This window comes from Zootoca vivipara, chromosome 1 (genome assembly GCF_963506605.1).
Source record: "Zootoca vivipara chromosome 1, rZooViv1.1, whole genome shotgun sequence".
NCBI lineage: Eukaryota > Metazoa > Chordata > Lepidosauria > Squamata > Lacertidae > Zootoca > Zootoca vivipara.
Window position 1 is genome coordinate 39,966,294 of NC_083276.1, and position 15,869 is coordinate 39,982,162.

A 15,869-nucleotide genomic window follows, 5' to 3' on the forward strand; every position below is an offset into this window, starting at 1 on the left:
TATAAAATCCATTTAAATAGATTAAAACACCACCCCCAATGGTTAAAAAAATAATAGTTTTTAGGTCATTCTGTTGAGTGCTAATGCAGTGAATCAATATATCTGCTCCTCAACAGTTTTGTGCCAGTGCTTTTTATAGTATGGAATGGTGGTTTCGGCTTGGCTAACATAAACTGTATCTGAAGTCAAAAAGTTAGGAGACTTGTAGTTCCAGGAATCGATTGAATGGTATTCAAGCATAATCTAGATGCAGCAGTGCTTTCTTTAAAAGAAGAAGAAGATTACTGCAGAATTTAGCAGAAATGTATTAAAATATAATCACATTTATTGTACAGTATTGCAATCAGACAGAACATGCTATATAGATGCCCATTTCTATGTACTGCCACTGGAATATAGACCGTGGGATCTGTGTTCACAAAGTCAGTCAGGAGTCTGTAAAAAAAAAGGATGCCTGGAAATCCTATGGGCTTAGCCTTAGCATTGTACTAAGTTCCTGCCACATCAACTAGACTGAAGATTGGTTTACATATGCATGCATATTGCTTGATATTTTTTTAATCATGATTATTCAAGAGTAGGTGACTGGCAGCTGAATGTATGAGAGTTGGGCTCCCTTCTGTGGTTGGCATCCAGGTGGTGAGTTTCTAACATCTACTTGCTCCAGCCATAAAGTACTGTAGATCACAGGAGTCAGGGCCATCCACCAACACTCTCCTGGGGGCCAGCACTACCATTGCTTCTGGGAGGGGGGCACATAGGGAACTGAGTACACACCACCTCCAACTCCCATTGTGTCCGAGATGAGCCACCAATAGCTGTGAATCAGGAGCTGGGAGTCGAGAATCAGGAGCCAGCTGATTGCAGCTACTCCAAAGAGAAACCGCAGTCTGAGCAGGAAGCTTTTCCAGGTGAGAGAGCAACTGACCAACTTGAGGGATGGTTTGCAACAATACAAATGGTTGATTCCCCTGTCTCTGAAACTATAAAATCTATCTATTACCAGGTCTATTTTCTGAATCTCATGTCTATATGAGAACCTAACCTCTAGGGGTGCCATGTATAGCTCTGGTGGCAGTGACCCAGTAGTAATGATTTATTCACTAAGCAGAATCAAGAAGCCTAACCACTGCAGCAGTGTTTCACTATAATGCCGCTTTCCTTTATTCCATTCCCCACCACCACCACACAGATTCTAGCCACAGGGCTAGAGTAACAATCCCTCCTGCATAGCCTACGGTGAGAAAGATAGAATTGTCATTGTGCTTATCTACAATAATTTGTAAAATATATTGTGGGGAGGGGGGAAGGTAAAGGTAAAAGGACCCCTGACAGTTAAGTCCAGTCGCGAACGACTCTGGGGTTGTGGTGCTCATCTCGCTTTACTGGCCAAAGGAGCCAGCGTTTGTCTGCAGACAGCTTCCAGGTCATGTGGCCAGCATGACTAAGCTTCTTCTGCTTCCCGCCAGAGCAGTACCTATTTATCTACTTGCACTTTGACGTACTTTCGATCTGCTAGGTTGGCAGGAATATTGCGGTATGCTTGTTAATTTATCACATAGGACAATGTATTTTGTATTGAGGAAGATAGGATTGGTTTGGAGAACTCCCGCATAAACCTACGCAGATTTACGTAGAAGTAAATTCCATTGAGTTCAATGATTGTAGACTTTTTACACTCTGCTGGAAATGGTTAGTATTAAATATGTAAGTTATATAACAGACTGTGAAAAGAAAAAGAGTGTGACTTCCTGTGACCCAAATTTACAGTCTATAATTGTTTCATTGCCTATTTATACATAAAAAATACTGTGCTTTCACCCAACCTAGGCCTCAAGGTGTGAGAATGAGATAAAGAAAATGATTTTATAACTAAAATAGAATCTGGCAGGGTGATGCATACTTGTTTCGTGTCTTCAAATGCTTCAGAAAACTTTGTCTCTCCTTATTACAGTCTGAGAATCCGAGAGAAAATGCAAATGAAATTCTAATTAAGATAATAAGCAGAAATCATAACTTAGTAAAATTGTGCTCATATTGCTGAAGTTTTCTAATACACTAATGGCTTCAATCAAATCAAGCATTATCTGCACACAGTAGCTGCTTATTCTTTTTTAGCAGCTCTTGCTAATTTTAATGGCCATAACAGAGCTGATCAAAGCCCTTTAAAGTCACGTTGATTTCTATGACAAAGTTGTGGGTGTGCACACTTAACTCTTTCTTACTAAGATTAGTGGGATGGAAAAGAGCTTAGCTCAATTTTGCCTGTACTTTTGGAGCTGTAGTTCTTCTGCTCTTTACGTGGATAGCATATAACTAATTAATCTGCCAAATGTACTGTCTTCTATCTTGTTTGTTCACAACCTGAAGAAATTTCCCTAGTGGTTTTAAAGAATAATTACTATGCATTCATGGTACTTTGCAACAGTGCTCATTGCCCCATTTTCTGAACCTGCAAAGTACAGCTGCTGTTTTGTTCTTAGTGTTCATTAGATTGATGGAGCTAAGATGTGAATACGGTACAATTTTTATGGTCTTCAAATTTCTAACATGCCAGAAGCTGACTTTCAGTAAAACAGCTGTAATGCTCTGCATTTTGTTCTGTCTGGGTTACTTTGTTGCCTCACCTATCTATGAAGATTAATGGGAGAACTATATCGCTGCAATTAGAATGTGTTCTACATTTCACTAGTTGATGAATGTAAACCATTTTCTTCATTGCTCTATTTGGTGGCTGCCCAGTATTTTAATAGTATAATGCAACTGCACTATTTACCACACTAATAACAAGAACTGGCCTTCCAGTGTATTTCTGAAGCAAGATTTGTTGCCTGTGGCAATTGCCAGATGTGACTCTTTTCAGCACTGGAATCTGCATGACCAGGGCACAGAAATGTAGTCTGGAAGGCAAATTTGATGCAGTATTTAGTAGTCTGCCGCTAAAAGCCATGAAAAAAATTATTATACCTAAAATATTTCTAAGATTTGCCTGTGTGATGTTCTTTGAAACCTTTTCTCCAAAGGAGATTCCACATCCTCTGTGGGAGCTTCCTGTATTGCTGAACTCCTCTTTGAGGTCAGAGACCACCCTCCTTACCTAAATACGGTATATTGTTGCACGCCATCCCAGTCTCCGAGTTGTGTGAGACACCCAGGGTTCCCTCCTTAAGGGAACAAGTCCTCCTCTTCAACAGTCTGCCGAAGACTGAGCAAGCTCAATTGCTGCAGAATGCTGAATATCTGGCTAGTTGGGAGATACTGGGAAAGTGGGAGAGGGGAAGGGAGGGGGAAAATGGAACAGAATATCCTGGAAGAGGAAGAGCTTGCTGGCGGTAACCCTGAAGAGGAACACTTGCTATAGCAACATTTTTTAAAAAATATTGCATTTGCATCCTGACTTTTATCCATGGGGCTCAAGACATATTTCTTCCATCTCTCTTATATCCTTGCAACACTCCTGTGAAATAAGTTAAACTGAGTCACTCACCTTTGGGCATCCAGGTAATGACTGAGTGGGGATTGAACCTTGGTTTTCCCAATCTTAGTTTTTACACAATGATTTTGTCACTTCTCAAATGAAACATGGAGAGTGAGCAAGTCTGTGTTAGGGGTATCTAGTGCAGACCTTTCCTGCCACCATTGATTATATTTTTGCAACCTCAACTATGCATGTTTACTCAGAAGTAAATATTAAATTGGTCTTGCTCTCAGTTAATTGTGCCCAGGATCGCAGCCTTAATCTGATTCAGCCTGTTTTATCAGCTTTATTTTAATTTCTCCACCCTAGAATTAAACACAAGCATTGCAGCTGCTTTAGGCCTCTTTACTTAGGTGTCTTATAGATGAATATCTGCTTTACATAATCAGCTGGGTCTTAGTAGCATCAAGTATTCCTAGGAATAACTATAATAACTATTAAATGAACTAGAGAGAATTCATTGATATAAGAACACTACAGTAATCTTAATAGCTACCTCTGCATTGTTAAGCCAGGTGTCTTTGGATGTTCTTGTGCTGTTGTCTATGCCTTCCTGAAAAGTGGTGACTTTGGCAGGCTGCTGCTGGTAAATAAATGAGAGAAGCTGATAGAAAGCTGAGAAATTAAAGGCTCAAAAATCCACAGTGAAACATAGACATTGATTTGATAATGCTTTAAATGATCATTCCCCAAATTGGTGATAACATTTTAAAAGGGCAAAATTACTTGGAAGTTATTTCACAACAGTATGTAAGAGTTTTGCATCGAGGACCCTGGGTGGCTAATTAACATTATCCACTTACCATCTCATTATCCTTGCTTATTGAAGTGCCTAAATGAAACAGATTCTCATCTGATTTACACTAGTCTATTGTGCCCAACAGCTTTACAAAACCAAGTCAGTGATTATTTTTTAAGGCATCTGAGATTGTTAGATAAACAGCTCTAACCTTATTGCATATTACAATGCTTTAAACCATTTGCTAGGAATTATGTGGCACTGTGGGTTAAACCACAGTCTAGGGCTTGCTGATCAGAAGGTCGGCGGTTCGAATCCCTGCAACGGGGTGAGCTCCCGTTGCTTGGTCCCAGCTCCTGCCCACCTAGCAGTTCGAAAGCACCTCAAAGTGCAAGTAGATAAACAGGGACCGCTCCGGCAGGAAGGTAAATGGTGTTTCCGTGTGCTGCTCTGGTTCGCCAGAAGCAGCTTTGTCATGCTGGCCACATGACCTGGAAGCTGTACGCAGGCTCCCTCGGCCAATAATGCAAGATGAGCGCCGCAACCCCAGAGTTGGACACGACTGGACCTGATGGTCAGGGGCCCCTTATGTTCATATTATTCAGAAGTAGTAGTTGAAGCATAACAGAGGAATAACCCTATAGTTGCTCCAGAATCCCAACAGAGGGGAGGCAGATGAGGCAAGAGCATTCCCCCACAAGAGTATCCCTCCCTGCCACAGATGACCAGGCAAAATGTCTGCACACAAGGCTTATCTGATGAAGAATAGGGAGAAATGTTTTCTAGACTAGAACGCAGCAACCCACTGCATTGCTTTGCTTTCTTTCTGTGGCTTGGGAATGGCTGAGTTTTGCTGTGGAGGGAGAAACCAAGATGAACTGAGCTGAAGGCAACATATAGATGTGGAGAGAGATCAGAATAATACAGTACTCATAAACCGGATTAAATTTGTCAGTCAAAATTCAACTGCAACAAACGCCTCTGCACTTAAAAAGACTTCTGGTGTCTCTACCTTGCGAGAAGTTCTTGATAATGTGCAGTGGTGGCTGGTCTTATTGAGACTAGCAGTGTAGGAGGCAGGGAGGCCAGAAGTAGGTGCAATCATAGAATTGTAGAATTGGAAGGGATCCTGGGGGATTTAGTCCAACCTCCTGCAGTGCAATCTGTACACGGCCATACTAACAGATGGCCACCCCACCTCTGCTTAAGAACCTCCAAGGAGGAAGAGTCCACTACCTCTTGTGGGAGTCTCTTTCACTGTTGGACAGCTCTTACTGTCAGAAAGTTCTTCCTGATGTTTACTTGGAATCTCCTTTCATGTAACTTGAATCCATTGGTTAAGGTCCTACCCTCCAGAGCCAGAGAAAACAAGCTTGCTCCATCTTCCATGTGACAGCCCTTTAGGTATTTGAAGATGGCTATCGTATCTCATCTCAGCCTTCTCTTTACCAGACTAAACATACCCATTTCCCTCAACTGTTCCTTATTAGGCTTGGTTTCCAGACCCCTGATCATCTGGGTCACCCTCCTCTGCACATGTTCCGGCTTGTCAATATTCTTTTTAAATTATGTTACCCAGAAGTAGATGCAGTACTCTAGGTGTGGTCTCACCGAGGCAGACTAGAGTGGTACTATTACTTCCCTTGATCTGGACACTATACTTCCGCTGATGCAGCCTAAGATAGCATTAGCTTTTTTTGCTGCTGCAACACTGTCATGGACAGAATGGTGGGAGGAACCTGTTGGGAAACCATCAAGGGAAGAAGGCTCAGAGCCTGGCGATTGGTAGTGGGACGACGATGAGGGAGAAGAGGGAGAAGACTGGGAAGAGGAGGCGTTGGAAGCTGAAGAGGTAACAGGGTTTCGTGAGCTGAGAGAGTCTGTGGCAGAGTGAAGTCCAGAATCAGAGACAGAAACTGAAGCAGGGAAGTGGGAGGAGAGTGGCCAAGAGGCAGAGATGAATCAGGCTGGTGAAGACTTGCAGGTGTCCCATCCCCCTCCATCCTGCTGCAATAAGCTCCCCTCTCCCAGAATCAGGGAGAGTAGTAGCAGGCTCCATTTGCTTGGGAAAAGCCTGGAGAGGAGAGCTTTGGGGACTTCCAGTCTTGGCAACCAATTCATGGGGCAAAGACCTACCAGGGATGAGTGCTGTGCTCATTAGGCCAGACACTCAGCCAAGTCTGAATATTGTGTTTTTGCTAATAAAGAGTTAACTTTGACTGGTGTGATTTACTGCCAGCTCACTCTTTGACAATCACACTTAAGCTTGTGGTCTAAGACCCCTAGATCATTTTCACATGTACTGCTAAGCAAGCCAGGTGTCCCCCATCTTATATTTGTGTAGCTGGTTATTCCTGTCAAAGTGTAGAACCTTACATTTGTCCCTATTTAAATGCGTTTTGTTAGTTTGGGCCCAAGACAATGATAGGCCAAGCCAAGTCCTTGTTATTGCCTGCGTTCTCTGTTAGAGTTCTCAAACGGCAACGCTGAGACTAAAAATGAGAAACTTGGCAGCCAGTGTCACCACCTGGACTGTAAGAAGGCAGGTAGGTGGGGACTGGCTGAGGACAGACTGGGCTTGGTGGGGATGTGTGCCATTTGCCCTAACAGACCAGCCTCCACTGACTTGATGTGAAAATGTAGGATCATTGCCACATCTTGAATTCCTTCACTATTAACCAGATTTCCCGGGATTATTTTGTTGTTGGCTTTGGGTTTTATAGAATATCTATAAGAAATAAATATCAGAAATAAATGAGAGAATTCAGATGAGTTTTCAACACCAACAGCATGGAGAGAAAGATGGAGTAAGTGGAGTTATTATCTCTGAAAGGTACAGGTGTGTGGGGGGGAGGTTGCTGCCATCACCTCCCCCAAATGCGGAAGGGTACTCCCTTAAGGAGTCCGGGGGTGTTGCCAAGTCCGAAGCTGTGGTAGGTGAGGGCCAGAGGGCACGCCCCCTAGTGGTGGCCCCAGGATGAGCTCCTAGTTGATGTGCATCGCAGGACTCATCCAACGGTGGTTAACCCTTCACAGACTGCCAGATATAGTTGGTTAGATCCAATGCCTATGCCAATGCCTCTCTACATCCGTAATCAATAAAGTTGTGGCCTTCTACGCCCATTAACCTTATGCAATGTGTCCTGTGTCTTTATTTCTCCCGGGGAGGCATCGGGGTATCACCACACAATACCATGGAGATGGAGTAAGTGCAGTTGGAAAGGGAAGCAACTCAGCAGCATTAAGAGCGCAGGTTGAACAGACCTTGATCTATGTGGCTACAATTAAAGAATCACGAGAACTAGAGTTATAGACACTATAATCAAATTAGCCACAGGGAATTTTCCCTTTCCTATTATGTCACCTAATTAGCCTAGCAAATCCCTTGGCTATGGATATGAAAAATAGGAACATGTTGCTCAAAGCTTTTGTCCTCTGCTTGTCTCCCATTAACAATTAGGGAGCGTTTGCTGACATGGCCTTTGTAATATTATGTTTTGATATATTTTATATCAAACTTTGGTTTTTAGAACGTGACCTTCACAGAGTAACTATTGGGTCTGTGTAATGCAATCACTTCTGCCAAATGTGTGGAGAGAGAAAAGGGCATTTTGCTGAGTTCTGTGTTGTTGATCTCAAAGATAGCAACACTGTTAATTGAACAAGAGGGAACAACTGTGCGAGCACTGAATATTTAACATAGATTTTTGTTGCTCAATAGTTTAACTGTAATGAGCAGCGACAGCCTATATATTACAGGAGCAAATGTTTTATTTATATATTAATATGTGCAATGATAGCAGTCTAAAAAAACACAACTCCATTACCAGCCAGGAACATTGAACACTTTGTTGTTTGTAATGCACTCTCTATGGCATTCATCTTTTTAGTAAACTTTATCAGTGACTTACTGGCTAGAAATGTGAAGGCCCAGGAAAAAATGGGGGGAAATTTCCCCAACAACAACAACAACAACAAATATTCTGGTCTTTTCCGGGCCTTCACATCTCTTAATTTTGTTTGCAAGAAAGTTCCAAGATGGGCTTTAAAATACCGGTACATCTCTATTTTAAAATGTTGTTTTTTCTTGTAAAATAAAAGTTGCAGTATGTAACAACTAGACTTCGGGTGCCACGCTATGGTTTTAAAAGGACTGAGTGACCTTGCATGAATGGTACTTAGAGCACACATAACTTGGTGCAAGTTGACCGCTGCCCACAAAAAACAATTTCCTCAAATCTAAATAATTAGGAAGAAGGACTGAATTGGACATAGTATCATAAATATTTTTATTCATTAGTATCGTCACCAGCTCTTTAACAACAACGCATTCCAGAGCAAAGTATTTGCTGAGGGAAGGGTCTAGCTTAGTGGCAGAGCATTGCTTTGCAAGCAGAAGCTCCAGATTTAATTGCTGGCACCTCTAGGTTGGTCTGGGAGAGGCCCCTGTCTGAAGCCCTGGAGAGTCACCGCCAATCAGCACAGACTCTACTGAGCTAAATGTAGCTGTGATCTTCTTTTGTATAATACAGCTTCCTGTTTTCTCACGAGCCACTAGTATAGCACCATTCAAGCCAAAATATTGAATGCTTCTTCAATGAGCTTTTGTGAGCAACGCTCCAAATCACCTAAATCAAAGATAGGGAACATGTGGCTCTCCAGATGTCCCGTTAGCTCTAGCCAGCATGGCCAATAGTTACAGCTGTTGGGAGCTGTTGTACAAACATCTGCAGGGCCACATGTTCCCATTCCTGGACCAACCTTTATGGTAAGCAAGTGAAGGAATTCCTTTAAACCTTTGGGCTGCAGACATATTTTGCTGAGCTGTCACACACACACACACACACACACACGATTCTGTCTATCTTTATGTTGTTTTAATGTTATTTAAAATGCATTTCATTGATTTTATTGTGCATTGTCTAGGACTGGGACTTAAAAACACATACTGTATAACTAAGCTCAGTTAGTTAGAGGGTGTTGTTGATATTGCCAAGGTTTCAGTTTCGATCCCCATATAGGACAGCTGCATATCCCTGCATGGCAGAGGGCTGGACTAGATGATCCTCGGGGTCCCTTCCAACTCTACAGTTCTATGATTCTACCCTTTTACTTTGGCTTACACCTGATTTATGCACTTCTCACTTGGGCCTGCTTTACATGCCATGCTTTTGAGATGTACTGTTTAAAAAATGGAGCACATAACTTGCAATGGACATGTCGTGGGTAGAGCAGAAGTGTGCAAAATGTTTGGGGACCACTGAAGTGTCTAGTGCTGTTCTTTGTTTCTTCTTCTTCTATAATCTGTAGTCTTGCACAAATCTTTTCAGAGGGGCTAGCCATGCAAGGCTGTCACAGCAGAAACAGCGAAGGGTCTTGAGATACCTTAAAGACTCACAGGTATATTGTGGCAAAAGCTGATGTGGGTGAGAGCTCTGGTGTCAGCCGAAGCACTGATTTTTGCTGCTTGTTTTATTTTTACAGTATGTCCCTCCTGACCTTTGCATCTGTAACTTTGTACTGGAGCAGTCTTTATCTGTCAGGGCCCTCCAGGAGATGCTTGCCAATACAGGAGACAATTCCAGCGAAGGGGTAAGTAAAAAGATGTTTGTTTTGGTGTCAGGGATGCCAGTCACCCAAGATTAAACTGTTTCTTGCCTTCCTGCCTTGACCCAGGAACCTTTCCAAAGACTGCCTATTCAGAATGAATTATATGATATTGCCAATCTTCCTTTTTGTGTGTTTGTTTGTTTGTTTGTGGGTGGGTGGGGTGGGGGTCTTTTATTTTCTCACCCCACACCTTGCAAAAAAATCTCAGCCGCTTCTTAAGAACTTCCAGGCAGTTTCTAAAAATAAGAATTAACCTCCCAATCCATCCTTACTTCTTCGGAGACCAATTATTATACCACCAGAAGGAAATATCTGCTGAGGAGCATCCTTTGAGGTACAGCTAGCACAAGGTGTTGAGAGTCAAGTTGCTTTGAATTTAGGTCATGTGCAAGGTAGCATTACCTTTCTATTAGGAATCGCTGGAGCAGAAACACGAGTAAAAAATTTTTTGTTAAACACTTTGCACTCAAATGAGAAGAGACCTGGAGTTAGAGTATTCTCATTTCCCTCCCCCATGAAGTCCCGCCCCCTCTGGGCCAGACTTACAGAACAAAAATTTGCTTGCACCACACCAAATTTTTAATTGATAAGAAATACATTGGAGAAAAGAAACAACTCCCAGCAGTGATTGATTTATAGTATAACATGGAACACAGCTGCTTCATAATGTGATCATGGGGCACCCAGAAAGTATAAAGCAACGCAGCTACATAAGAATCTGAATCATTCCCAAAATATAATTACAAAAGAGCCTCTTACGTATGTACCTTAAGTATGTATACAAATCCAATGGGAGGTGTGAGCTTGCTTTTGCTGGGTAATCTCAATTATATTAGGCCTAATTTGAGACAAACAAACTCTTCTCCTCAACACAAAGAAGCCTTTCTCTTTTCTGATCTTTGATGGTTGTCAGAGTTGAGAATCCCTGTTCACAGCAATATTGTCCTCAGTATCACTTGATGCTCTTGCTCTCATTTTGAAAAGATATCTATTCATATTCTGCATATATATATTTTTAGATACTATACTATGTATAGTATACTATTACTATACTAATACTGTTATTATTACTATACCATACCATACCATACTGAAATGTTTAAACGTTTCTTTGATTATGTTTAAATCTTCCTGCCACGCTTGCCATCCTCTTCTGCCACACCCTTTGAGAACCACTGTTTTTAGGCGTGAATCAAACTAGTAGTACATAGTAAGTTACCCTCTTCACACATGCAGCCAGTAGCATGGGAGCTACATGGTAAAGTAAACGATACACGTGTGAATGATGCAACTAAGTGGGAGGGGCTGATCGACTGGGTCTGCCCCTTCCAATTTGCACCTTGCCAGGAGGAAGTATAATTATCAGGCCCAAAAAATCACATTATTCATACATTGTGAGGTCACACTATGTGGAAGCAGTGCCCGTGATGCAGGCTCAGCACATGCCAAAGGGCCTGGGTTGTTTCATTGGAATGAGCAACCTTCTCCTGTTTATGCACAATGGCACAAAGACGTGTGTCCAGTACCCAGCAAGGAGACCATCACCCTGCTTGTGAACGTCCTAAGGAATGTCTACCAGAGTCATCCTGGCTCCTAGAGCCCCAAATACTCCAAGGAGCAAAAATAACTCTTCCAGCTCTTAACCCTGCCTGGTCCTGACAGAGCCATGTAACTTCCCTTTGGTGACCCAGTGTGCTGCAGCGAGGGCAGGAAGCAAGTGATGCCATAACAATAGCAGTGGTTCTGTGTTGTCAGCAGGGATTGGGACCAGCAGTGCCTTATGCTAATGCTGGTTCCCTCCTGTCCCATTATGAGAGCTGCTGTGTGAGCAGCGCAGTAGCTGATAACACTGGATCATTAGCATGCTCAGTTTTGTTCTTAGTTTCTTGGGAGTAAGCCAGAGAACATCACAACCTCCTGGCTAAGCAGTTAAATTCCATCTTTCTTTCTTTTTCCAAGATAGGACCAAAGCGTGAACATTTTAAAAAAACAGCCCAAAACCTGCATTCTCTGTTTTCATACCTTACGTATAAATGCGCTCTTTCTCTTATCGCCACTGAAGTTTGATTTAAAGAGTTGTACGTTGGGCACCTTAGAAGAGCATCTGATTAGTAGTGAAGGCTGCAAGTTGCCAGATCGATATATGAATACACAGGGGCATAAACTCTGGAAAGAAACTGGAAAGACTTACAGAGGTTGTCTTTTCTGCTTTTACAGGGAGTTGTTAGATAGCACAAACGTACGTAAGAAGTATGCATTTTTATGCTTTGGTTTCTGTATAAAGAATTAAAACATCACATTTACCTATATGCAAGAATATCACTTTAAAGTAAATAAGCTATTAGATATTCATTCTTTTTTTTACAAACAGACTATATTAAACAAATTTCAAATAATAATAGTCAACATAGGGACTAATACGTCAATTCAGTCTAATTTTTTAATTTTAAAAACTCCTTCGCAATCAGCAACACTAATATTGTATATGAGACAATATCACTCATGTCATGGTAGAAACTTGCAAATAAGATAAAAACAAAGAGGAAGGTTGAATAAAACGATATAGGTAAAGATAGGAGGATGGCAGGAGAGATCGACTAAATTTTGTGCTTTCACTAATGGAAGCCTCCATCATATCTTCTTTAGTCTAAGAGTCTTTCAAACAAAAGACACCACCTAGTTGCCTGTCCTTTTTAAAGTTTTCGTCTTCAACCATGAGTACTAAAAACATGCTCTTTTATCAGACGAATGAGTACATACTGGGTATTGCATTAGATGTGTCTCATAGTCTGAGCATGACCCTGCAGTAAACTAGAGTAAACAACCCCAATTGCTTGGCAGTAGCTCTCTGAGTGCAATAGAGAAATGTGCAGAGAGTTGTTCTGGAATTGCATGATCAAGCCTTATTATGTCTTGAGTCCTCTATTACCAGGGCAGAATGTGGTTTCACATGGGTGTCTCTCCCCTTTAATGGGGCATATCCACATGACATTTTCCCTATCCCAGTGTTGCCCCAGACCTTTCTCCCTTTAAATGTGTTGTTTTCCGACCCTTGGAAAGTCCAAAAAATCCAGGATTGAAAAACAACAGCAGCAGCACCAGCCCTGCATTAAAAGGGGAAAGGTCTGGCACAACAACTGGGATGGGGTTCCCATTTTGCTCCAGTGTGGAGAAGCTAAATAGTGGCAACAGGCAACTATCCTGGGATAAAATGTTTTATGCATTCATACACACAGATACTGCCCTGGTTCGCATTTCACATTGAAGTATAGTTTACATTAAACCATGGTTTATGGTGCTGTTTGAACTGGGCCACTGAATGTTGCTTGAATTGCTTGTCTAAAGTCTTTTGATGTGAGGGCCGCAACAAATTAAAACACCAAATGTGCCTCCTCGTGGCTATCTGTACTGCCTGACAAGCCAGCCTGTCTGTCTTATGAGCTGGCCTGTTATTTCCCATGCAGCTGTTTTTGTTCTCTCTGCATAAGCTGTTTGATTTACCCTTATTTTTTATTTATATGTTTAATCGTGGAATAATTTTTGATCCATCTTCCTGTAAACAGAGCATAAAGAAACTCTTGACTATTGCAGCAACATGGGGGGGGGACTATAATTATGCAAATCAGCTTTCCTGCAGCAAAATGTCCCTACAGTTTCCCCCTTACGGGGCATCTAGAAGGCACCTGTCAAAATCAATGCTAGGGAAAAGTGGAGTTGTGATGGATAAAACCTGCGTTAGAATGCAAGGATTCTCAGAAGTAGAAAATAGGGCGCATAAATATAAATACTGGCAGCAGTTTTCTTTTTGAATAAATGATAAATTATTCCAACTTGCTTTGTGATTAAAAGAGAGGGGGGGAACCCTCCCTTGACTGGGAATTTTCATGCTTCGCTGGGCTTATTATTATTTAAATATACTTTTAACATTTTCCTCTTTCTTTCAGCAGTAACATAAAAGTAGTGCATTAATTTGCCAGAAACTATGGAATAACAAGTAGACCGTAAGGGTTCCTTTGGGCAGGAAAAGCCAGAGGGAATTGTTTTTAAGTAGGAAAATGGATGTTGAGCAACTGTATCCTATTTGGGATGTGTACTATTTACTTATGATGGGGAAATGTCTGTTAGAAAAATTGCAGGCGTGTCTGAACAGTGTGCGGGGTAGAATGGTGCAATGTTTGAATGCTTAAAGATGTGTGGTTTTTAAACATAACCTGCATCAGCGGATGTTTTAAAAATTTGTTTTATTTGCATTCCATCCTTCCTGTGAGGAGCTTCAAGCACCAGGCATTGGATTCGCAATCCTAGGGATCAAGCCTAGATCCGTTTGAACCATCTACAGTACTCATATATGGGAAATACATGGTTGACATCCTATGACCAGCTGTCTGGGAATAAGTCCAACTGTATTCAGGGGCACTTTGTTGAAGTACACATCCCTAGCTCTCTCAAGTTGCACTACATCACATGGAAGTTGTTGATGTTGTGGTTGTTGTTTATTACCCACCTTTCACCCTAACATCTTAGGGAGGGTTACAGCAACTAAAACCCAGTATTAAAAGCAGTTTAAGTTAGCTTAAAATCACAGAAACCAGCTGGGTCCTAAAACCACACATGTCAAATGTCAATAGTGTAAAGAGGTGCTTCTGGGTAGTGAACAGCGATCTGGAACCATCTGCCATAGGACAGTTTATAAAGCATATCCTACTTTTAAAGGACTTTTAAACCACCACCATTTGTATACTTTGTGTCATTTCAACCACTGTGCCAAATTCCTCCATTTCCACTTGTTGCTAATCCTGCCATTCATCCCCGCTCGTCAGATGAAATGCTTCAGGTATGAATGGCAGGATTAGCAACATATGAAAATGGAGGAATTTAGCACTGATTTCACCGGAGCCACATTTCAATGGGTTCTTTATGTGGTAGTTCGTACCAGATGAGCAATGTTCCAATTGGATTGAAAGTCGCAAGTCTCACAGTGTATTCGAAACAAAATAAAAAAAATCCTTCCAGTAGCACCTTAGAGACCAACTAAGTTTGTCATTGGTATGAGCTTTCATGTGCATGCACACTTCTTCAGATACCAAAGTCACAGTGTGGACTTTGGGTATAGCTGCCATAACATGTGAGACGAATGACGTTTAAATAAATGCAAAGCAAAAAGTAGAAATAGCAGCTGTCGCTCTTTTTCTACTGAACTTGGGTTACTAATAGCTGACATAGTAATAGATCACACACATTTATTACCCCACATGACATGGGGAAGGTTCATTAGGTGTAGCTCTTCTCCTCTCAATGAACAAATATGATGGGAAGCTATTGTACCTGGACATAAAAGGCACAAAAATTGTCAGTAGACAGCTGCTGGTGCAGCATAGCCTCAGCTATTGAAATAATCAGGGATCAAAAGAAAGTTTGGAGAGCCGGTTGCACCCAGGCAGGGACAGAGACAGTCAATAACGACACCGGGGTTGAGTCCCATTCAGAGAAAGAGTTTAATTCTTAAATTTAAGAGACCCTCGGTGACCAGCTCACGACAAGAGTAAGGAAACACAAATTTGCAAAGCTTCTTATACACTTCTTGGGCTCCTTTCCCCCTCCTCTGTAAATGTGCGCACGCAAGGGGGTCACAGGTTACAAATCCATATTAGGAAAATCCGTAACCTGTCCTTCTCATAAACACAAAGGGGGTCACAAGTACATATAAGGAAGATCCGTGTCCGGTCCTGTGCATAAACACATGCTAGACAAGACTATCTTGCCTGTGTCTCTGTGCGTCAGACTGACAGCGTCAGACAAGGCCAGCCATCCGGCCTTGATAGCAAGCTGGGCATCCTCAAGCAGCCTTGAGTGGGGGCTTGAGACCTTGAGCATCTCCTGATGCAGACTGCAGACCTTGTGCTCTCTGGCAAGGCCATCCTGTCTAGCTGTCGAATCTTTTCATTACACTTTAACACAGAGACACAGAGGCACTAGAAGCATTTTAAGCAAGACATCCCAGGGATATGGGGGGGGGGGGCTAAGCCATACAATCAGAATTAT

General features: G+C 41.9%; 1 protein-coding gene across 2 annotated transcripts in view; it reads left to right on the forward strand.

Annotated features, from left to right (window-relative positions):
- Positions 1–15,869, forward strand: part of RYR3 (ryanodine receptor 3) — a 264,337-nt gene that overhangs the window by 47,638 nt on the left and 200,830 nt on the right. For both annotated transcript variants that reach the window (XM_060273292.1, XM_035110794.2), the window contains exon 3: positions 9,702–9,809. In XM_060273292.1, the coding sequence (XP_060129275.1) occupies positions 9,702–9,809 (108 nt within the window). The remainder of the gene's footprint in view (positions 1–9,701; positions 9,810–15,869) is intronic.